Source organism: Ahaetulla prasina, chromosome 5, assembly GCF_028640845.1.
Source record: "Ahaetulla prasina isolate Xishuangbanna chromosome 5, ASM2864084v1, whole genome shotgun sequence".
NCBI lineage: Eukaryota > Metazoa > Chordata > Lepidosauria > Squamata > Colubridae > Ahaetulla > Ahaetulla prasina.
Genome location: NC_080543.1, coordinates 29495143 through 29520456, shown reverse-complemented (window position 1 = coordinate 29520456; position 25314 = coordinate 29495143). Strand labels below are relative to the sequence as shown.

Below are 25314 nucleotides of genomic sequence, written 5' to 3'. Positions count from 1 at the left end.
AGAAAACTGACAAAGTAGCGATTTGTCATCTGTTAGCATCTGGGTATGCTAACTCTTATAAAAACATTATTCTAAGAATCTTTTGTTGTTGTTAGCAGTTTTTTCTGGAATCATAGCTACAATTCTCTTTATGATCTGCCCTATACAAAGACCCTTTTCCCCCTTTAAAGCCTCATGGATATTTTGTACAGCAACATGTAGTTTTTACCTCATTGGAACTATTAGCAACTACATGATCATGGCTTCCTTTGCCCATCTTCTGCCATGGTATTTTACTTATCATTGCTCTGAATTTGTTAAAATCCACTTTACTGGTCCAAGATAAGTCTTCAATTACCCTCAGCCTTTAATTCTATTAAAATAAAGAAATTTAGTCTTATACAATCACTTTTGTCCAGTATTCCTGTTATTTCAATTTGTCATGTACAAACAACCAGAATTACATGTGCAGAGTTTGAGCTAACTACTTTATTATATTCTGCCTATACTACAGAAATCTCCCCAGTCTGACAGCCTGCTACTGGGAACAATTAATTAAGGCTCCAAGGAACTGAGGTGGGTGGGTGGCTTTAGCCCTTTTGTTGCAGTTACTCCAGGCTAGCTCCACATTTTATCCCTCCCCCCTGCCAGGGTAGATGTCAAATCAAGAAAACTACACTTTATCTCTTACACTACCCTTAGAAGGAAAATATAGAAAGAAAAGCTGGGAATTTCTTGAAATAACTATGTTTGGCAGAGTTTGTTTCACAATTATATGTGAGTAATTAATTTTTCTTGGCATCACTACTTGAAACCTGTTTGAAAGATCTAAGTTTGCTTGTGGAAAGTTTAATCCATATTGTCTTTTTGCTTGGGGAGGTAATAGCAGACATAAACAACAATGTAATTTTTATACATTCTTTTACTTGTTTTAATTAGATGTTCTTGACAGGTTCATTTCCTTGAATTTCTGAGCAGGTGTGAATACTTTTAATATTTAGTTCATCTCCTCCTCCTCCCTTTCATTTGTTTCTGTTCCTTTTGAACAAATTATATCCTTCAGCTGCTGAAGTGTAATCCTCCGAGACATCCCACTAGGTCTTTTGTACGTCTACTAAATCTTCCCGTACTAACATTTCAAACCCATCTTTTTTATTTCGTATATATTGAAAACAATAGACAATGAAGATCATGAATTTTGTATGTTTTTTTTAATTTCAAGATTGAGCTCTTTAACAGGGCCCCCATTACATCAACATTCCCATTTCCTTCTGCACTGCACAAATTGCTTAGGATTCCATCTTAACTCTAAAGCCTTCCTGTTGAAGCTCATCATGGCTTGTGCAAATGCAGTTTCATTAGACTTTTTATCATCTTATGCCACATTCAAAGGGCAAAATATGTTTTATTACATGCATAAGCAGCCATTCAATCCTGGGAAAAGGTGCAATTGCTTATGGTGTTTCTGATAGGAGCAACATGTACTGTATATCCGTTTATATATAAAATAATTCTTTGCTCTTCAAATCCATATTTCTGCACAATCCTAGTCCTTAAAATTTTATCTCCTGTATCTAAACCAATTCATAAATTGTTCATCAACAGCCGCCTTCTTTTCTTTCCCATCCTTTTTGTGTGAACTTGAAAGATGGATGGGAATATCACCTTAGGCTCCTGGTTCTTGATCTTTCTTCTTCATTAGATATTTTAGATACTCCTGACAATATCATTTGTCCCCACATGGATAAGCAGGGAGAGATAATTGAAAGTTGTTCTGTCTCATCAATAATCTGTGTTCCTAGAAGACAGCACACTTCATGAGTCCACGGATCTTGTTAGTTTCTCACCTGCAGCAGTGAGTTGTCAATTATAGTCATTCATTTGTCTTCTTGCAGATGATATGACATGGTTTCACCTTTGAAAAAACTCATGAATAAAGCAGTATGTCGATAAGAGTCACTGAATGGCATCCTGCAGAGGACAGACTATGAATACACTGTATTCATAATCCTTTACTTGCTACTTGCAATTATTCTTAGCTAATGTATTTTTAATACAAAATTCTATAAAGAGAGGTTGTAAACCTCACCTTCTTTTAGACTTGCTTTTGCCTCTAGCACGGATCTATAAACCAATTTACACTACAGCAAAGATGCCCAGGTTAAAAAAAAAATCAGCTATTCTCCTACAATAATATGATTTTTGGCTATATAGGATTGCTACCAGAGATGAGATTACTGATACTTTGTTATCTGAATTTTATTATTGTACATAATGAGCAAAAATACTAATATGACTTCTTTGTATTGATTGGGACCTGATTATATGAAGTAAATCATATTCAAGTGAATCAGAAAGGGCTTACCTCATGTTTTAAATCTATTGTAAAATCTGACTTTAAAGGTTCATTCTTCAGTCTCCTTGCAAGCCTAAGCAATAAGAATAATAAAAACATAATACTGAAATGTAGAAAAACATCAAACTTTTTAAATAAAGTTACCAACCATTACATAGTAATTCTGTAACCCTACCCTAGATAGACATATAGTGTATAATTTCCAAATTGAAAACTGATGAAATATCAATGACTATTTGATAGCATCTGGCCATAGTTAAAAAAAACAATCTGTGATTCATGAAACAGAATACAATGCTTAGAATATAGATAATGCCTACTCTGTTCCAATAATAGTGGAGAACTTCTATTTCTTTGTCCTCACGGCAGTCAAAGTAGCTACCAAGATGAACCTTCCTTGGAGGCTAGATCTCTTTAAATTTGATATACTACTTTGTTTAATTGTTGGGTGCAACTATTTTCAGCTTTAATATATGGACAGTACAGCTAATCAAAACAGCTAGTTTGTTGTAATAGTTAGATCAGGCTACAAGCCAGGAGCCTATGAGTTCTAGTCTTGCCTAGGCACAAAGCCAGCTAGGTGACCTTGGACCAGTCACTCTCTCTCAGCCCTAGCAAAGAGGCAATGGCAAACAATCTTTCTTTGCCAAGAAAACAGCAGGGACTGGTGTAGGCAGTTGCCAAAGTGTCAACACTGACTCGAAGGCAGTGTGCATTATCTCTTTCTCTCTCTCACACACACACACAGAACTGGCCAACTGAGTTTTTGATTCTTGCCATTAAAAAATTGCAGAATATATGATGGCAGAGATAGTTTGTCTTTCTGAAAAGCAGTGTTGTCAACTAACTTGAAAAATGTGTTTAAGCCATAAGAAATTCAGGACCTAAGATTCTTAGTTGTTACTATTCCTTTTTCAGGTAGGCAGGGAATATTCAAAACCTCAGGTAAATACTTTTGCTGTAAGTCAGCCTTTCCAACCTGGCGCTATTTAATTCTTTGACTCCAACTCCTAGAATTCCCATTTCATCATGCCTACTAAGAATTTTGAGGGTTGCAGTCCCAACATAACTGAAGATAATCTGCAAGCAGGTTTTTTTCTGGAAAAACAGATGGGAACAATCTTCCCAAATAATCACAAGTGCCAAAGCACCAGAGTTGGAGAATATGAAACACACTTTATTAAAAAGCTCAATTTTGTGTATTTCACTGCAAATATTTAATCTTTCAAACCTGTGAGGCAGGCAAACATGGACCACCTGGATTTCTGGAAAGACTGTTATTGTTAAGTAGCGTGTAACCGAATCTTGAAAACCTGTCTAAGCAATTGTCTTGCTTAGTTTATGTCTAACATTATTAAAGCAGGGTTGCTCCTTCTCATATTCCCTGAATCCCTGGCCTGAGGTGTCTCTTTTGCAATAGTTCTTTTTCTTCCTATTATTAAAATAGTAATATATTAACTAAAATTGGTAATATGCAATTTAATATGAAAATATATTTATATATTTCATTTTATAGAATTTATATTTTATATAAAATTATAGTTCTATTAGTTTAATCTGTGATATGCATTCTTCTCTGATAGGCATTCGAGGATATTTTTTCTCTTTTAGCTTTGTACTTTTTATAGTTTTAACATTTTTAAATAATAATAATGTTGCATATATTGTGTTATAACTACTACCTAGACTCACTTGTTTGTGAGATGGGCAATTATATAAATTTGAATAAATACATTCTACTCTATAGGTTTTATTTATCTGTGACCATTTCTTATTACACTGTTTGATTTAATTCTTTACTTCCATTGCTTTGCATTTTATTATGTATCAGATTATTTGAATCATCTTCCATCCTGGGTTTTTTACTAAACAGTCCTGGTGTAAACAGGTTATCAATCCAGCTATAATCCTGCAATTTGATAAGGCGATGCCTCTGGTTACCTGACAGTATGCCTCTATTGGAAATAGACTGTAACATGAGTATAGCAATCTTGCTATGTTGATTTATTGTTTGGCATCAGAGGAACAGTGCTATAGAATTTCTGAATTTGACTTCAACCTGTACTACTATATTGTAAAGTCCAATAATGTCAATTTTTCTGTTTTTCAACATTTACATGCTGTGATCCTGTCAACAGTGTGGTAACATCAGTCTCTAATTTTCTTTGAACCATTTTCCAAAGCTGAGCTGAAGTGTAGCCATCTTTCATTGATTCACATAAAACTATACTGGCATGAAATGTTCTGTTTCCACTGCCTAATCTTAACTTGCCTCTATTGACTTTGTTCTGAGTCATGCCAAATAGTTTTCTCCTCATTAGGCATGGGCAGTGTATAATAGTAACCTAAATACTATAACCTCCGGATATAGTACGGAGACAGCTTTGGTCGCGTTGGTGGATGATCTCTGGAGGGCCAGAGACAGGGGTTGTTCCTCTGCCCTGGTCTTATTAGATCTCTCAGCGGCTTTTGATACCATCGACCATGGTATCTTGCTGCACCGGTTGGAGGGGTTGGGAGTGGGAGGCACCGTTTACCGGTGGTTCTCCTCCTATCTCTCTGACCGGTCGCAGACGGTGTTGACAGGGGGGCAGAGGTCGACCGCGAGGCGCCTTACTTGTGGGGTGCTGCAGGGGTCGATTCTCTCGCCTCTCCTGTTCAACATCTATATGAAGCCGCTGGGTGAGATCATCAGTGGCTTTGGGGTGAGATACCAACTGTACGCTGATGACACGCAGCTGTACTTTTCCACCCCGGGCCACCCCAATGAAGCTGTTGAAGTGCCGTCTTGGTGTTTGGAAGCCGTACGGGTCTGGATGGGGAAAAACAGGCTCAAGCTCAATCCCTCCAAGACGTAGTGGCTGTGGATGCCGACACCCCGATACAGTCAGCTGCAGCCGCAGCTGACTGTTGGGGGCGAGTCATTGGCCCCAATGGAAAGGGTGCGCAACTTGGGTGTTCTCCTGGATGGATGGCTGTCGTTCGATGATCATTTGACGGCCGTCTCCAGGAGAGCTTTCCACCAGGTTCGCCTGGTTCGCCAGTTGCGCCCCTTCCTTGATCGGGATGCCTTATGCACAGTCACTCATGCTCTTGTTACTCTCGCTTGGATTATTGCAATGCTCTCTACATGGGGCTCCCCTTGAAGTGCACTCGGAGGCTTCAGTTAGTCCAGAATGCAGCTGCGCGGGTGATAGAGGGAGCCGCATGCGGCTCCCATGTAACACCACTCCTGTGCAGGCTGCACTGGCTGCCTGTGGTCTTTCGGGTGCACTTTAAGGTTTTGGTCACTACCTTTAAAGCGCTCCATGGTTTGGGGCCTGGGTACTTACTGGACCGCCTACTGTTACCCCATGCCTCCCACCGACCCGTACGCTCACACAGAGAGGGACTTCTCAGGGTGTCATCCGCCAAGCAATGCCGGCTGGCGGCCCCCAGGGGAAGATCCTTCTGTGTGGGGGCTCCTACCCTCTGGAACGATCTTCCCCCTGGCTTGCGCCAAGTACCTGATCTTCGGACCTTTCGCCGCGAGTTGAAAACATATTTATTTACTCGTGCGGGGTTGGCTTAAATTTTAAATTTTTAAATTTTAAATTTCTAGATGAATTTTAATGGGTTTTTTAGATTTTAAATGTTTTTTAAAATTATATAATATATATAATAATATAATATTATATAATATTATATAATTATAATTACATAATAAGTTTTTAAATTTTGTTTTAATTGTATATTGCTTGTGTTCTTATTCTGGCTGTAAACCGCCCTGAGTCCTTCGGGAGAAGGGCGGTATAAAAATCTAATAAATAATAATAATAAATAATAATAATAATAAATAATTTGCTGATCGTTTCAGCTTTGCTGTCTTCTTTTTCTCTTTAGTACATCACCAGCCAATAGGAAAGACATCTCCCAAACCATGATACTGTAGTAGGGAAGAGTAAGGTCTGACTGTATGATCCCACCCATCATCTCTGGGTTCCATCCTATGTCTAATGTTCCATTTTATTGTAACCCAAGTTAAATGAAATTAAAAGCAAACAATGGATCATTCATGAAGAGGCAGCATTTTTATTTAGTATTGCTTTTTCCTTTACTTTTTGTATGAAGAACAAAAGCTAAGTTGCATTTTCCTGTTTTCTTTTCAGGATCCAATGGAGCAAGTTATTGACCCTATCATTTCACTTTTATGCTCTTTCAGCTTTCTGCTAAATTAGGCCACAGGGTCAAAGCACTAACAGTTCTGCTGTACCAGTTGTGTAACACCTATTACACAATTTTACCAGTTCACGGTTTAAATTTATCAATTGCTGATCACTTACACACACACACACACACAATATATATAACATCACATATTTGTGGACTAGTCCCTTTTACGGTACATAAATGAGATAAAAGCTGATAAGTGATTAGAGATTCTCAGTACATTTTATATACATACCAAGATGGAAAGACCTTTTAAAAACACCAACTATTCAGTAAAACAATTTATAATAAATTACATCATGCAATCTTACTTTTTTACAAGTGGAATACTAAGTGCCCAGCCAGCAGCAAAATCTGGAAATTTGAAAACTTTAGGGTTTTCTGCAAAGGCATAATGGTGGATAATTGTAGATTCATCATCATGTAATGCTTTACCTAAAAAAAATTCCTGTAGGAGAACAGAAATATTATTGAATGTGCTTAGTGAATTTAACTTCACTAAGATCCTGAAGATCTATTACATGGTCCACAGAACCTTATAAGACTGTATTTTTCTCTATACACTTATTCGAGTACACGAACACACAGAGTAAAGGCATCCTTAATTGTATAATAAATCATACTAATGCTTCATCTATCAAACTTAAACATGTAAACCAATTCTGAAGGTTTGGGAACTTGTGACCTTTGAGATATGGAGGAACCACAGTTCACTGCATCTTTCACCATTCGTTATGTTGATAGGAGGTTCTATTAGTGGTGGCATTTCAGCAAAATTAAAGCCTTGGTTTGCACAGGCAAAATTGGCTGGCAGACAAAACGTAACTTTTAACCAAGAAATAAGAGATATCAAATAAGTCTTTGCTTACTTGATATATTCATACATAATATCAAATCAGTTTTTTAAAAGTATGTTTTGATGAACAAGCCACATGGACTTGTTTGTGCAAAAACAGATGGTTCCAACATCATTCTAAACCCAAAACAAAGGATAAGCTTAACAGTTATATGTGAGTCAGACCATGCTGCAGAGTAGGTGAAGAAACAGTATATGCTAACTACTATCTAATTTACAGAAAGCTAGTCAAAGATTTTTTAAAAAAACAAAGCCTCCCATCCCACCAAACCACCCCAAAAATACCTGCTTTGGGACAGGGGAAAACCAGGAACAAAAAAACCCAGGTAAGAATAAAAATATGTTAAAAGATTTTCCCCAATCATATGCAGAATTTCTCAAGAGAGTACTTTTCTCCTTCTTTAAATATGTCCTCTGAATGCTTATTACTTTATCCCCCTCCCTCCAAGAAAAACTAATTTCACTTAACAATATTCTTTATGAGGACAGAAAATCTTGACTTATAGTAACAGACACAAATTCTATTGTGTGTTTCTTCCACTTGTACTGGTTTTAGGGCTCATTTGTTCTAAATCACAGGTGTCAAACTCGCAGTGTTACGTTGCCGTCACTTGATGTTTCGTGATGTTTTTTCCCTTTGCAGAGCTGGGGTGGGCATGGCCTGCGCGTGACACATCCAGCCCGTGGGCCACCAGTTTGACACCCCTGTTCTAAATAAAATATGTTTACTATGCTATGCATATTCCTAGCCTTCAGCTACTTGCAAACTAAGTAACACCATATGAATAAGTGTGAATTAGACTGCTAATTAATAGGTGTTAACTTTATGGAAGAATATTTCCATGACCAAGTGTAATTTTAGCCACAGATAAAAAAACCACTCAGAAATAATACTTTCACACATGCAAGATTTCCCAACATCTCAATTTCTTATTAATAGTAAATGAACTAAGGTAAGAACCTTAACTAGTGTTCTTACAATTATTCCTATCAATATGTTGTTGATATATTTACATATAGTAAATATGCTATATACTAAATGTAGTACATTTAGAATGTCTTATACTATTTTTACTAGTAGATGTAAAATAACTTGTAACTTTCTATATTTCAGCTCTTTGTAAATACTTTTTTAAAAAAATCTATGCAATAATAGTTTTGGTCTTTTATACTTTTTATCAATAGATCTTGATAATTGAGATTTAATTCTTATAATGTTGATATAAATAATATAATATTATAAATAAATAATTGCTACCAACCTGCCTTCCATTGAGGACCTGTATACTGCACGAATCAAGAAGAGGGTCGTGAAAATATTTACAGACCCCTCGCATCCTGGACATAAACTGTTTCAACTCCTACCCTCAAAACGACGCTATAGAGCACTGCACACCAGAACAACTAGACACAAGAACAGTTTTTTCCCGAAGGCCATCACTCTGCTAAACAATTCCCTCAACACTGTCAGACTATTTACTGAATCTGCACTACTATTAATCGTTTCATAGTTCCCATCACCCATCTCTTTCCACTTATGACTGTATGACTATAACTTGTTGCTGGCAATCCTTATGATTTATATTGATATATTGATCATCAATTGTGTTGTAAATGTTGTACCTTGATGAAGGTATCTTTTCTTTTATGTACACTGAGAGCATATGCACCAAGACAAATTCCTTGTGTGTCCAATCACACTTGGCCAATAAAATTCTATTCTATTCTATTCTATAAAATTGTAATTGTAATATAATGCAACTGTCAGTATATAATTTATTATCATTAATTACACTGGTCTAAGTTTTAGGCATGATGCATGTTAAATAAGAAGAAAACTGTTCTTTCTTATCTATTATAGTCATACCTTTATCAAAATACAAATTAATTCAGTTTTTGATTCTTTTTCACAGTTTGTAGAACATTAAGAAACAATAAGAAATCGTTTTTTAAAATATCACCTTAGATTTGTCATATCTACTAAGCGTTTTCAGTAGTTTTACAATCTGTATTCTTGTATCCTCTTCACAGAAAAAAATCCATGAGGTGTTTTTGCCATATGAAACAGAAAACCTGAAAAAAAAGAGTTTAATTTATTGTAAACATGGTTTAGAAAGAATTCTGTGATTCAAGTATTTTTGCTGATATTAGGAAATATTTATATTGATAATTTGCTCTATCTCTATTGTGGCCGTTATATTATTTATTAAAAACCAAATCAATATCGAGTCTTGGTGATTTACAAAACAGTAAAAAAAGGACTACCACTGTCTGCAATGTTAAAATATTTATGGTAAAAGTAAGTAATTTAAAGTAATGAATAACTAATCAAACTTAGAGAAATGCAAGCACAAAATAGAAAAGTGACATTGAGAAATACATAAAATTTATCATCAAAGTCAAATGAAATAATAGTAACAAATCAATATAAACCATTCAAAGTGAAATAAGAGTAAAATGGCAATAATGAAGAATTCACCAAATGTTCTTCAGAAAAGTTCATTTCAGTAACTTCAGGGATATTAAAAAGATTACTGCTTTTCCGAACTACACTTGGATATGTAAGCCCATTGTAAAGAAAAAAGATTTCTAATGCTGATGCTATTTTCACCCATTTTACAGCAAATTATATTGATTGTTTGACATATGTATCTGAACGGCCCAAATGCCATCTCCCACACATGCATTGTGTTGCTGACTGTTGTCCAAGTGACCAATTATTTCCTTATAAATAAGTAGTTCAAAGTTATATGAGGCAGCCAGTCAGTTTCCATGGAATCAACTGTTCACATTTTTATCAGTTAAGTTGGATGAGGGAAATTTGTAAGCGCTGCAGATGATATAAACCTTCAAGGGGTGGCCCACCAGTTTAGATGAAACAGGAAAGATTTGAAAGGATCTAAATGGTCTTGAGGGCTCAGCAAAACTGAATAGAATGGAATTCAACAGACAGAAATGTAAAACTCTGCACCTGAGTAAGAAAAATATAAGGTAAAATATAGGTTGGGAGGCAAAAACTTGCCAATAGCACAAGTGAAACAGATAGCAGATCTCCGTGTCTTTATTGAACAAAAATGAAATGTGAGCCAGTAATGTAATGCAGCTGCTAAAAAGGCAAATGTTATTTTGGGTGCATTAACAGAAGCAAAAAGCCCAGATCATTAGAAATTAGTGTTCCATCCCCATTTGGAGTACTTTGCCCAGTTTAAAAAAGACAAAAATTGGAATGCATTCAAAGGATTCCCACTCCCAAACAGTGGGGGAAGGAAGTCTGAAAATGAAGTCCTATGAGAAAGAGTTAACAGATCTGGATATGATTAGCCTCAAAAATATGACTCATGAGAAATATGACAGTGGTTTTCAAATATCTGAAGGGTTATCACATAGAAAAGTGGACTTCGGTTTTAACCTAAAAAACTGAATGGTACAACAAGAACTGACAGAATATGCAATTAGAACAGCTAGCCCATGAATGAGAGAGAAATGAGAAACAAGAGGTATTGGAGATATTCAACAGCTAAGGAACACAGAAATGCCTCTGAGTGTCCTACAGAAGAAACAGCCTCTCAATCTCTGGAGGACAACAGTCATGAAAAGCAGAGGGGATGTGCTGCTATCAGTAAAAGAATAGGAAAGTTATAATAATTGGTTACTCTAGGATGTGTCTGATTGAGTGACTCGTGTGTTAATTTCTGGGAGCATGGATTAGGCAAATGATAGAGAAGCTGTCAAAACTTTCATATCCACAGAAGATTACTAGAAAGAGGAAGCACAATATTCCAGCACAACAGCTAGTTACAGAAATAGTGTTAATGGGATACCAACTTTCTGTGTTCCCATTGATGAAATAAACATCTTACGTTTAGCAGGAGTTCCTTATAATATCTACAGCAGTTCCAGCATTCCATTCTGTTTCAACTCATGTACTATACACCAGAAGTTTACAAATTTGATTTTATGTCCATTTACAGGGATTATTAATGGACTATTTTAAAGCCCTTCAGAATTATAAATGCACTTTTAAGTTTAACCTTTCCTTCTTCATATTTGTTAGTCATATGAATACTTAATAGTTTTATAAATCTGGGTGTACAGTAGTATGGGCTGGTATCTTATTCTGATCCTTTGATTTTATATACACATATACTAAGCTTTAGAATACCTTTTGACGCAAGCATGTCTGATTAGGACAACTTTAAGGTAATCGAGAATATACACTATATGGTCAAAGAACTTAATGTTCCTTAATATTCTGTATACTGTAGAAGTAAATAATTGATACTGTAGAACTAAATAATTATTAAACTTATGTTCAATGACTCAATGAAAACTCAAAGATAACATCTTCTTACAAAGTGCATGTTCTTCATTTTCTATAAACTAATGCTCAAACTATGACTGATAAACATGATAAGCTTAGTACATATGATTTAATAGGTATGGTATAACTGAGACCATTGGGATGATTTTCATGAGTAGAGCACAGGAACTTATGAATGCAGCTTGTTCAAAATGAACAGAATTTATAGAAAAAGAGGCAAAATTTCACTAATTATTGAAAATACTGCACAAAGATCCAAGGGAATGAACTTGGCCTTTATTAAAGAATCTAGACCAAAATAAATAGAGGAAAGGGATGTTGCTGATGTCTCCTGCCAATCACAAAACCAAGAAAAAATGTTGATGATGTACTCTAAACCAAGCTGCCAATCTTTCAAAAAACCAAGAGATTTTAGAACTTAGAATTTCTTAGAATTTAGAACTTAGAATTACCTGACATCCACTGAGAGACACTGCCAGGGATGATTCTTCCAGGAAATGTAGGAGCTGTCTTGCTCATTGCTTTTTCCCTCAAAAGGTGAAGAAAGGTATAATGGGATCTGCTATTCTTGACTTGATCCTACCAAATAGGAAAGATTTAGTTGATGAATTGAAAATAGTAGGAACATTGGAAGAATTCTGGACATTAAGGGAAACTAAAACTAAATGTAAGCAAACATGTATCTTAGTCTTCAAGAGGTGGATTTTAATAAATTCAGAGTAATGTTCAATAAGTTCAGATATCAGAAGATGCAAATGGTAAAATAAATTCATAATTGGTAAGACTGTCTAAAAATGAAATACCAAAAGTACTACTGAAAATAATTTCAATGAGGCAAAAAAAAAACTACACTAGAAGAAGCTATACAAAAACTTAATAAGGATCTGAAAATAAAAAAGAATATACATAGGAGGTAGAAAATCATCACAAAAAAAGCATACAGAGATAGTCTGGTATTGTACAGATTGTATCAGAAAAGCTAAAGTTCAGAACAAGAATGAGATTAATGAAGGATAGTAAGACCATGAAGGGCCTTTTCAGTTACATTCTAAATTTTAATGGAATAGTGTTTCAATTCTTCAGAGTGAAAATGGTAAAAGGTATAGCAAAGAAAAAGCGTAACTCCTATTTTGGTTCGGTGTCCTCTGAAGTGCATTCTGTCAGGAAACTGTGAAGAGTTGACTGAAGGGCAGGATTTACCTGAAAGCTGACAGAAAACAAGGCATAGAATAACTGACCCTGAATATGTTTAAATCTCCAGAGCCTGATGGACTACATCTTAGGTGACTGAACGAATTTCTATCCATTATCTTTGAGAAAGTGGAAAGAACCAGATAGCTAGAGGAGGTAAACTGTTTCCTGTCTTTTTCTAAGGTTGAAGTACAGTAATGGATACCTGGGGAAATTATAGAGCAGATGACAAAATGACCATTTGTAAACACCTCAAAACACCATTTATTAGTTGCCAGAAGTAAATATGGATTTATCAAGAAGTAATCACACTATTATTTCCCTTTTCAATTAGGTAATTTCCTTAGTTTAGTAAATCATAGGAATAATATGGATATAATATTTGACTTTCAGCAAAGCATTTGAAAAAGTAGCTTGTAACATTGTATAAAGGTGGGAAGAAGTCCATTGGAAGGAGCCACAGTTGGCTTGAAAGAATGCTCACTGACGAAGACTGTACAAAGATTGCTCACTGACAGCCTTTCATTAAACTAGGGTGAGGTACGATTGTAGCTAATTGCAAGTTGAAAAGGCAAAGTCTTTTTGTGGTCCCAAAGTCACAGTGGAGGTATAATTTGCATTAACAGAAACAAAGTTTGACATTACCAGAAGAAACAATTCTGTTCTCTTCCGCACTAGCCAAGCTGCACTTTCAGAGCCATATTCATTACTGGGCAACAGATTGAAAAAGATGCAGAAAAATAATAGAACATGAAAAGAAGGTCTGCAAGGATGATCAAAGTTCTGGAATTAAGTTTTACCAGCAGAGACTGAGGGAAGTTGGCATATTCACCACTGAGAAAAGAAAACTGAAACTATGGGACTATGACAGCATTCTTTGAGCATCTGAAAAATTGTCACTTGAAAAGCCAAGATCTTTTTTTTTTATCAGCATAGATGCAGGGTACAGAATAATGCTCTTTTTACAGCATAAGGCAGTTTCTAAAAAATTCTTAATGGTAAGTTTGACATGGAACCAATTAACAAAGGAGAGAGCTTTCCTTTGCTGGATGTTTTCAAGTGGAGATTGATTCATGAACTCAGCAGTGGGATGAAAATTAACATCCTAAATGATCCCTTCCAACTCCAAGAGCCTGTAGTTCACAATGTCATACCTTGTTTTTACACTTACTCATGCATTAATGGTAAAATAGTCCATGTCCCTTCATGTCTGTCCAGCTGATGAGTAAGCAGAACGATAGGCATTTCCTTTTAAGAAAAAACATTTCATGAACCACAAACCAATGAACACCTTTAACAGAGTTAAAAATTGAATACTTTGTTTCATGTTTTCCATAAATTAAAATTCCTATTCCTAAATATCAAAATTATTTTAAACACAAGAATATTTTCTAAGGATCAGTAACAGTAATAAGTAATAAAATTAGCTATTCAAGCAAGTAGATTCACATAGGAACCTTATTGAAAATAAATGTTACATTCTGATCCACTGATATTTAGAATACTGGCATTGATAGAGTATGCACAGAATCTTGAAGGTAAATGAAATGCAAATATCAGGCATATAAATTGTACAAGCATATTTCATCTGATAATCCCAGGATATACCTCAGCATTTCTGAGATCTGTGAAAAAGCAAATGAGCTGCAATTCTACCTTTATTAAATTCCTTAAACTTGATTATTCTTTTAATATACAATGGAATGCACAGGCAAAATGATGTTTTTCAACACTTAGTGAACCTGGAAATAAAAGGCTCAAAAACAATAAAAATTAAGTGAAAGACACTTTTCCATAGATCTGAAAAGAAGAATACCTTTGTATTTTTATTGTTTTGCAAAAACTGAATGTGCAGATATTATTAGGAGTACCAGGGGTGCTATTCAGCAGATTCTGATTGGAGAACCGGTAGCGGAAATTTTGAGTAGTTCGGAGAACCAGCAAATACCACCTCTGGCTGGCCCCAGAGTGGGGTGGGAATGGAGATTTTGCAGCATCCTTCCCCTGGAGTGGAATGGGAATGGAGATTTTGCAGTATACTTCCCCTGCCACGCCCACCAAACCACACCACACTACCTCCACCAAGCCACACTCACAGAACTGGTAGTAAAAAAAATTTGAATTCCACCACTGATATATACCCCAATCCCACTATAAATGCATTAGAACATTTATTTAGCTTAAAAAACCTACCTGCAGGCAACCCTACCTACCTAAGACATGCATATTTTTTTAGTATCAGATGCATCTCCAGGTTTGATTAATGCAATCTGAATATATTTGATTGGCACTAAAAGACACTGGGCAGTTGCAATAGTCAGCCCAGGAGTTAAATTCTGACCTGAGATTGAGAGTGTGAATCATATTTTAAATGCACTGTTTTATTTTGTTTTTAAAAATCAACATATTGATTTTTGATACCCATTTTTGAGTCAAGTATATTTTTTAAGCAATAGTATAAAAGCCAATAATATAAAAGTTATTTTGTGAGCCTAACTATATGTATGTCCATGCAGATACACATTACTGAGATCCATTATTATTTTTAATAAAATGAAGTACTATTTTCAGATTTGTATCTTGTATATTACCACTTTTAGTAAAAATATCTTTACTGCTTATTTTATATTTACATGATAGAGAACATGCAGATAAGTGGCTGAATAGATTTTAAATAAAGGAGAGTTTTTTCTTGTTCTTCCCTTTCACATTCATGGCTATACAAGAATCAACTATGAGAGTCTATTGCAAATGGCTGACTCTTATCAATTTTATATCCACCCCATTCATCATTTTTATAAGTTTATTCCAGCCAATTTCTCTAGTGATTTATGAGTTTGCTCCTTTCACCCCTCCCCCCAAAAAGCAGGGGGAGGCTGTATAAAAATGTGCACATATTTATACATTTCTCCTGCAGCTTTTATTCATACTTTTTAAAAACAATTCTGTGTCAAGCAATTAGCTAGCGTTTACTTCATCATTACATATATATTTTGTGAATGTCCTTTTTTAATACAATAGAGTGTTCTAAATAGGGATATAAAAGAAATCTGTGATACATTTTTATAAGGGTAGATTTGGGAGATCTGTCAGAAGATACTGTAGTATAGAACAGATTGTAATGAATAAAACCATCTCTAGATATTCAAACTGAAAAATCAATTGTAGATACTGTATAATTTGCTATTTTCCAGGATCATAGTATTTCTAATTTTGCACAAATGCCAAATTACAATCCTTTTGAAGATTAATCAAATAGGATGGCACCTTAACTGCAAGCAGTTACACCATCAACTATTTTTTTTTCAAGTTTTTTATTTTATTTTACAATATATCCATATCAATATGTGAACAGTGTGGCATCTGGGTATCATACATTTTAGTACGAATAAAAATAGTGCTATTAATCATATTTGTTACATTCCTCAAGCTTATGTAGTTCTAGTATTAATACACATATTTATATTAATGTTATTCCAATGCCAATCACAATATTGTTTAAACATACATAATAATACCATCATTCAATTTCTAATCTTTCCTTTATTACTTTTGTCTTATTGTATAAAAAGCTTTAATTGTTCGTTTTTTAACTTGCCTCCCATATTCCTCTCTTGGATCTTTATCCCTATCTGCATCTATGTCCTGACTATTCATTTTAAGCATTTCTCCCATCTCTGCCCTTTTCTATTGTCTTCCAAAATGTGTACCTCTGCCTGTCTCCCTTTCAAAAATGTCTTCCTGCATCTCTGGTTCCCTTTTTAAATCTCTTAAAATGTTTTCCCCTTGGTTTATTTCATCGGTCATTGTTGTTTTTGTATTGTCTCCTTTTTGTCGTCTTGTTTTGTTTGCTGGTTAATCTGTTCTGCTTTTTCATCTGCTCTTTCAATTGGATCCTCCTTTTCCTGGGTATCTTGATCACTCATTGTTCTTTGTATAATATTTCCCAGTTATTATATTTGTATAATATTTCCCAGTTATGCCTTGTGGTTTCTTATTACAATGTCCTTGATGTTTTGAAACTTTTACGCCATTTCTTCCCAAATTCCACTCATTTCGTCCTGATGTAACATCTCGTCTTGTTTTAATAAGTTCTGCTCTTGTCCAGTAATCCATATACAATATATTCAAGCCTAAAGTCACTCCCCAAAAAGAATTCACTATTCACAATTTTTGTATTTCATAGTTAATCTATCTGTTCCTTTAAATAGTCCCAAAAGTTTTCCAGAATCTCCTTAAATCCCCTTTATGCATTCAATCTTGTATCATAGCATTCAGGGGTCTCTTTAATGAAAAAAATCTTATTCTCATATTTAAACAGTCACGACGTAGGTGCATAAAATATACCCTTGTCATAATTTTCCAGGATTTATGTTATACTTTCCTTTCATCAGCAGATAGCACTCTCAGTTTAGATTTCAATGTTAACCAGTTTAATAAGTCAAAATATAGAAACAAACATAGTTTTTTAGGTAAATAGTTCCAGTATTTTTAAAATGCGTTTCCAAAACAACTCCTGCTCAGTTTAAAAGTCCAATTTTCTGTATTTTTAACAGGGGTTTTTTGTGTTTCTCCCCGTAATTCTTTTCTTTCAATTCTGAAGTTTTTCTCAAAGTGTTTAGTTGCTGCTTTAGCAAATAGTTATGAGCCTCTCTTTTCCTGTATTATTTTCTTTTGCGATTAGGTTTTAAATAAGAAAGAATCCTCTCACCCACTTCCAGACACTGTTCACTAACTCCGCTCCAGCACCAGTTGGAGGTGTTCCTTGGATGCCCAAGCTTTGTGGTAGCCATCTTTAGGCTGCCTCTTCTCCTTGTTGTGGCTGAGAGGGGGGAAAAAAACCAGCAGGAGAGTTGCAACTCTCCATGGTCTCACAGGGTGTCCCTTTTTGCTTTGCTGCCCATACAGGGCAGCTTTGGCTCCTTTTGGAGCCCACCAACAGTGAGAACTCGGCATGGGAGCATGGAGACCTGCTCTTCATGTCCGATTTCGCTGCGACGTCAACCGGAAGTCATCATCAACTATTTACATCTGTATGAGTTGTAAAAGGTAATAAAAAGTTGCTATACTCCAAATAGATTCCTAGAATTTTGCAGCATAATACTTATATCTCTTAAATTACAAGAATTATGCCTATGTTATTGTTGTTAGTTGCGAAGTCGTGTCTGACCCATCGCGACCCCATGGACAACATTCCTCCAGGCCTTCCTGTCTTCTACCATCCTCTGGAGTCCATTTAAACTCATGCCTACTGCTTCAGTGACTCCATCCAGCCACCTCATTCTCTGTCGTCCCCTTCTTCTTTTGCCCTCAATCTTTCCCAGCATTAGGCTCTTCTCCAGTGAGTCCTTCTTTCTCATTAGGTGGCCAAAGTATTTCAGTTTCATCTTCAGGATCTGGCCTTCTAAAGAGCAGTCAGGGTTGATCTCCTCTAGAACTGACTTGTTTGTTCGCCTTGCAGTCCAAGGGACTCGCAGGAGTCTTCTCCAGCACCAGAGTTCAAAGGCCTCAATTCTTTGGCGCTCAGCCTTTCTTATGGTCCAACCTTCACAGCCATACATTGCAACTGGGAAAACCATAGCTTTGACTATACACACTTTTGTTGGCAGGGTGATGTCTCTGCTTTTTAGTACGCTGTCTAGATTTGCCATAGCTTTCCTCCCCAGGAGCAAGCGTCTTTTAATTTCTTGGCTGCAGTCCCCATCTGCGGTGATCTTGGAGCCCAAGAAAATAAAATCTGTCACTACCTTCATTTCTTCACCATCTATCTGCCAGGAATTGAAAGAGACGGATGCCATGATTTTAGTTTTCTTAATGTTGAGTTTCAAGCCAACTTTTGCACTCTCCTCCTTCACCCGCATCAAGAGACTCTTTAGTTCCTCTTCGCTTTCTGCCATTAGAGTGGTTTCATCTGCATATCTGAGGTTGTTGATATTTCTTCCGGCAATCTTAATTCCAATTTTTGATTCATCTAGCCCTGCCTTTCTCATGATGTATTCTGCATATAAGTTAAATAGGCAGGGTGATAGTATACAGCCTTGCCGGACTCCTTTCCCAATTTTGAACCAATCAGTGGTTCCGTGTCCAGTTCTCACTGTGGCTTCTTGACCCGCATACAGGTTTCTCAAGAGACAAATAAGATGGCCTGGTACTCCCATCTCTTTAAGAACTTGCCACAATTTGTTGTGATCCACACAATCAAAGGCTTTAGCATAGTCAATGAAGCAGAAGTAGATGTTTTTCTGGAACTCCCTAGCTTTCTCCATGATCCAGCGTATGTTGGCAATTTGATCTCTAGTTCTTCTGCCTCTACGAAATCCTGCCTGTACTTCTGGTAGTTCTCGATCCACATATTGCTGGAGCCTCGCTTGTAAGATTTTAAGCATAACCTTACTAGCATGTGAAATGAGTGCAATGGTGCGATAGTTTGAACATTCTTTGGCATTGCCTTTCTTTGGAATTGGAATGTAAACTGACCTTTTCCAATCCTGTGGCTATTGTTGAGTTTTCCAAATTTGCTGGCAAATTGGGTGTAGCACTTTTACTGTGTCGTCTTTTAAGATTTTGAATAGCTCAGCTGGAATACTGTCTCCTCCACTAGCTTTGTTGTTGCTCAGATTTCCTAAAGCCCATTTGACTTCACATTCTAGGATGTCTGGCTCAAGGTTAGTGACCACCCCATCGTGGTTATCAGGGATGTTAAGCTTATTCTTGTATAGTTCTTGTATAGTTCTTCTGTGCAATTTTGCCACCTCTTCTTAATCTCTTCTGCCTCTGTTAGGTCCTTTCCATTTTGGTCCTTTATCGTGCCCATCTTTGCATGAAACGTTCCCTTCATATCTCCAATTTTCTTGAATAGATCTCTGGTCCTCCCTATTCTATTGTTTTCGTCTATTTCTTTGCACTGTTCATTTAAGAATGCATTCTTATCTCTTCTAGCTGTTCTCTGGAATGTTCTCTGCCTATGTAGGTATTTCCTAATGACAGCCATTTAACCATTAAAAGCCCTCAGATGAACAGCTCTTTATCCTATTTGCTGAAGGTATCTGGTTATTTGGAGATGGATCTGCATAAAACTGTTTATATTTCATTCTAGGAAGCCATATATCTAAGCCACTTTTTCAAACTTGGCAATTTAAGATGTTGCCTTCAATATCTTCAACTCTCCAGTCCTGCTGTCTGGAGAATTCTGGGACTTGAAGTATGCTCATCTTAAAGTTGCCAAGTTTGAAAAATACTGATCTCAACCTTTTTTCTTAGAGTTGTCAAAAATTTGATCATTTCAGGAAGGTTGTTTTAATTTATCATTTGCAAAAATGCCATTGGTCTAATATTTTATCATCCACCTGATCAGCCATGTTAGTGGAATGAAAATATAAAGGAATATTATTCCTTATCAGAAAAGTTGAAGATTATAGCCTATTTTCTTAGTGATCTTGGCAAAAATAATGTGGGAAAAAAGGTGTTTCATTTCCAGGAATATCAGTGACAAGAAATCTTTGGACCATGTTGGGAGGCAAATTGAGTTTTGATAATGTGATTTATGAATATTTCACTCCTTGGAAAAATTCTACTGTGGTAAAATTCATTGGCTTATTGGAAAGCTTGGGTAGAAGCTGGGATCATTACTTTAAATCAACTACTTTGTTATCACTATTTTAAGGTTTTTTTCCTGACTTCAATTCCTATTTCATCTTCACAATGCACAACATTTGAGGTACGTTCAGCTTAATCATGTTCTAATATTCCATTATATTTTCAATAGGAACCAGATGCTCTGGCTCCCTCAAAAGCACCTGAATTGCTTTCTTACTTGAAATACATGACAAAAATAAAATCTCTATCAAAACGTATCTCTATCAAAAGCTCAAGAATATTTTTAAAGTGGATATTTCTGGGATATTACCAACATGAACTAAAATCTTGGAATTTCTGATAAAGCTACATCAATGGCTTCAAGTACTTAAAAAGTTAAAATTTATAGGTACATTGTAAATATAGCAAAAATTGAATTGAGAGTGGACTGGCATTCCCAAATAATGCATCTGAAAGGATAGACACCAGATGTCTTATGCTGGAGATGTAAATTAAGGGCTCACTGACCCATATGTTATGGGCATGTAATCATTTAGTATTTTGGGAGGAATAGAACATTAATGTATATAAAGAAATTGATGAGAAAAATGTTTAAAACTTAAAAGATGTTAATGCAATGCATGGATTCGCAATTGGCTGACAAACTGCACTCAACGAGTAGTCCTTAATGGGTCTAAGTCTACATGGAGAGCAGTGGGGTGTCAAAAGGTTCCGTCTTAGGCCCAGTACTCTTCAATTTCTTCATAAATGACTTAGATGAGGGAATAGAAGGGGAACTCACCAAATTTGCAGATGATACTAATTTGGCAGGAATAGCTAACACCCTAGAAGATAGGCTCAAGATCCAGATGGATCTTGACAGACTTGAAAACTGGGTCCTATCTAACAAAATGAAATTCAATGTAGAGAAAAGTCCTGCACTTAGGTAAGAAAATCCAAAAAGCACACATATAAACTGGGGGAAACCAGGCTTAATAGCAGTAATTGTGAGATGGATCTTGGAGTCTTAGTGGACAACCAGCTAAATATGAGCCAGCAGTGTAAAATGGCAGCTAAAAACCAATGCAATCCTAAATTGCATTAACAGAGGGATACAATCAAGATCAACTGAGGTACTAATACCACTCTATAAAGCCCTAGTAAGACCACACCTAGAGTACTGCATCCAGTTTTGGTCACCACACTATAAAAAAGATGTTGAGACTCTAGAAAAAGTGCAGAGGAGAGCAACCAGGATGATTAGGGGACTGGAAGCTAGAACATATGAAGAATGTTTGCAGGAACTGGGCATGGCTAGTCTAGTGAAGAGAAGGACCAGGGGAGACATAGCCGTCTTCCAGTACTTGAGGGGCTGCCATGGAGAGGAGGGGGTCAAGCTGTTTTCTAAACCACCTGAAGCCCGGAGAAGGAATAATCGATGGAAACTGAACAAGGAGAGATTCAACCTAGAAAGGAGGAGGAATTTTCTGACAGTGAGAACAATCAACCAATGGAACAACTTGCCTTTGGAAGTTTTGGGAGCTTCATCACTTGAGACTTTCAAGAAAAGATTGGACTGCCATTTGTCAGAAATGGTGTAGGGTCTCCTGCTTGAGTGGGGGGGTGGGGTTTGGACTAGATGACTTATAACAACTTTGTTAATCTGTTAAGTACTAGTCTGCATTTAGCTAGAATTCATTATTACCTTATTATCTTTCTTATCTTATTATGTTTCACAGTATTTTTACCTGTTGTTCTCCAAATATGTTATAGCAGGGGTTCCCAACCCGTGTGCTGCAGCACAATGCCGGAGCATGGCCTATTTGGAACTGGGCCATACAAGAGTCAGACTGGTGTGCGTGCATAGCTCAAGTCACACGAGTGGTGGGCCGGCATGCACACACGTGCACATAGCTCAACTTACAGTTGAGCTGCATGCTGCATGGGCACAGGCCCGCTGCTTGGGTTTAGCTGCACGACACACGTACATGCCGGCCAACCACTCGCACAGCCCGGTTCCCCTCTCCCTTCCCAGCTAGGCCATCGAGCTGCAAAGGTTGGAAACTGCTGTATTATAGCATATAATTTATATATAAAATAAATACAAGCTAAAATAAATATGTACTGCATGACCAACCCACAGAACAGCATATTACAAAGGTTTCATTTCAGTCCATTTCCTGATGTTAACATGAAATTACTCTAGGGCAAAATGGTAATCCATTTCCCACCTATATATTTTTCTCAGTATCACACATTATAATTACAACATAATAGATACATATAGGTTTATTCTCCACCCACCCACCCACCCAATAATAAAACAATATATATGGATGAAAGAATATGGAAACATATTCTATATTTTAATTAAGAGCTTTTAGGCAATGTGCATTTCCATCATCTACTGATTATTTTTAATTTCAGGGAATGAAGCCACAATCTTTTGTTCCAATTCCAATTCCTCTCATGTCAGGAACAAAATTCCTTAATTTACTTGATGTACATGGAAGAAAGATGGTATAGGAAAATGCCCATATGGAATGGACCTCGGAGAATATAACTATTCTATATGAAGTCACTAATAATAACTACAATGTGATAGTAATAACTTACCCTAATTTTGATATGTTTTATTCATCATTAATTATTATGCAAATAAAAAATGTATTTCTTCAATATAGCGGTTCTTTTCAGAATAACAATAATGCAGCCCATTTTTTTCTTCTTCTTAGATATACTATTTATAATAGTACATTTAATAATTCCAAATAAATGTAATAGAAAAAATGTTTCATTGTGTTTTATTACTGTTTACTCATTATTTGTGAAAATATATTGTAGTCAACAAATGCAAGGATACTGCTGTAACGCAGAGTGCAGGAAAATTAACAATCCAATAATAAAGCAGATAAAACCTACAAACATCCAAATAGAAACAAGAAAATGCATAATTTTCTATCAGGCAGATAGAAAATAGAAACACAACAATGTATGAAAATCATATTAGATATATTATCATTTTCCTGACTTTTCATGAATTTTATTTGTGTTTTTTTTTAATTTACACATGCAGCAATAATTTTCCTTGGTTGCAATATTAATTTTCCTTGTTGTGTTGATAGAATTAAAACTGCTGTTAGTTATCAATCACCTTCTTGCTTATAGTTTCAAAATATGTCTATTGATAAATAGCTAGAGATAGCAATTTCCAGTGATAGCAACATTTTGCAATTAGGATGATTATGAAAAAGTAACTTTGTAGCAATGCCAACATTTAGAACAAAAGCATTCAATGTGAAACTGATTAAAGTCTGGTCAGTTTCAGGCAGTAGCTGGAGCCTGCCAAAGGATTCTACAGGGAGTCCTTGCTTACATACTGCCGTGTTTAAGGAGTGTTCTGTTAAAACAGTGTAAACAAAATAGCTTTGTATTTTGTACCAATCCTCACATTTATGACTGTTGCAGTGCCCATCAGTCATGTAATCACCATTCATGTGCTTTACAACCAGCTTATGTTTACAAATGTTGCAGCATCCTGTGGTCATGTAATCACCATTTGTGTGTTTACAACTGGCTGTGACAAGCAAGTAAAGTTAACAGAGAAGGCAGAAGTAAAATCATACGCCGTGATCGGGTGATGTTTCACTTAGTGACCCTAGCCTTTCACTTAACAACCAAAGGGCAAGTAAGGTTCTAAACCTGTTGTGACTGTGATTTTCTGCTTAGTGACAATTGGATTGCTAAACAAGGACTACCTGTAATCAATTAATTACCGTGACAGAGCTAACTTTGTTAACTTGTAGTTAGCTCCTCTAACTGCCATGAATCCCAAATAGTCTTGATTTTATTTAAAAGGCAACAATGCAAATGAAGTTCTATTTGACTTTAAATTAAGAATTTAGCATCTAGTTTGTCAATAAAAACCAACATGTAAGAAATACATATTAATAAGTTAGGACCTTGTTATGATCAATTATTAAACAAAACTCACGTATGCATTTTAATCTGCATGATGTGCCTAAATGAGAAAAAAATCATGCAAAATAAAGGTAAAATCAAATAGCGTAAGCATCACATTGAAAAGTAATTAAAGAATATATGAACAGAAGCTTAGAAGTCAACTGTTACAGAGTTGTACAGGTGAATCTTTTCAGCTTTAAATGAAAAACATATCCTGGAATTATAATTCAAATTTCAAATGTAAAAGAAGGAGAAAGAGAAATATATTTAGCATAATAGCGTACCTTTCCCAAAGAGGCCGCCTGTTTTAAAATACTTTGTTTAAGATCATCTGCTTTTTTCAAATGATAAGAATTCTTCTGACTCTGGATGACAAATACTATTTCCCTTAGCTCTGTAAATAGAAATAAATAAATAAATAAACAATGTCAACAATAGTTAAGTGAATTCAGTATTATTGTAAATAGCCCACTGAAAAACACCTTGCATTTTCAAGTAATGTAGACATACATGAGTATCTCCTGAATTCTAATAAACTGGCTGAAAAAAGTTTTACATTTAAATAAAAGAATAGTGCCAGAACTTATTAACCACTGAAAAGCCAATTCACAAACCATACTGCGGAAAATAAGATACAATAAAAATACACATGTAATTTTACATGAATTTGTATAGAGAATTGGATTTTTAAAGTACTTGTGCATTGAATCTAAGGTAATTTACTATTTCATTTAGAGTAAACAGTTTTAAAAGCTACTCATTTTCTCAGATGCATTATGCTCCTGTAAAAAACAATGTAAACTTGTCTCACATGTACAAAAATAATTCACACCATGGTACTTACAAGAATGATGATTTCCTTAA

The 25314-nt window shown here is 35.7% G+C and overlaps 1 protein-coding gene across 1 annotated transcript in view; it reads right to left on the bottom strand.

Moving 5' to 3' along the window:
* B3GLCT (beta 3-glucosyltransferase) overlaps nt 1-25314 on the bottom strand; it is a 63888-nt gene that overhangs the window by 24620 nt on the left and 13954 nt on the right. Inside the window, exons 4-8 of the mRNA XM_058185619.1 lie at nt 24735-24844; nt 14084-14160; nt 9362-9473; nt 6856-6992; nt 2345-2408 (exon numbers count right to left, since the gene is read on the bottom strand). Coding sequence (XP_058041602.1) covers nt 2345-2408; nt 6856-6992; nt 9362-9473; nt 14084-14160; nt 24735-24844 — 500 coding nt within the window. The remainder of the gene's footprint in view (nt 1-2344; nt 2409-6855; nt 6993-9361; nt 9474-14083; nt 14161-24734; nt 24845-25314) is intronic.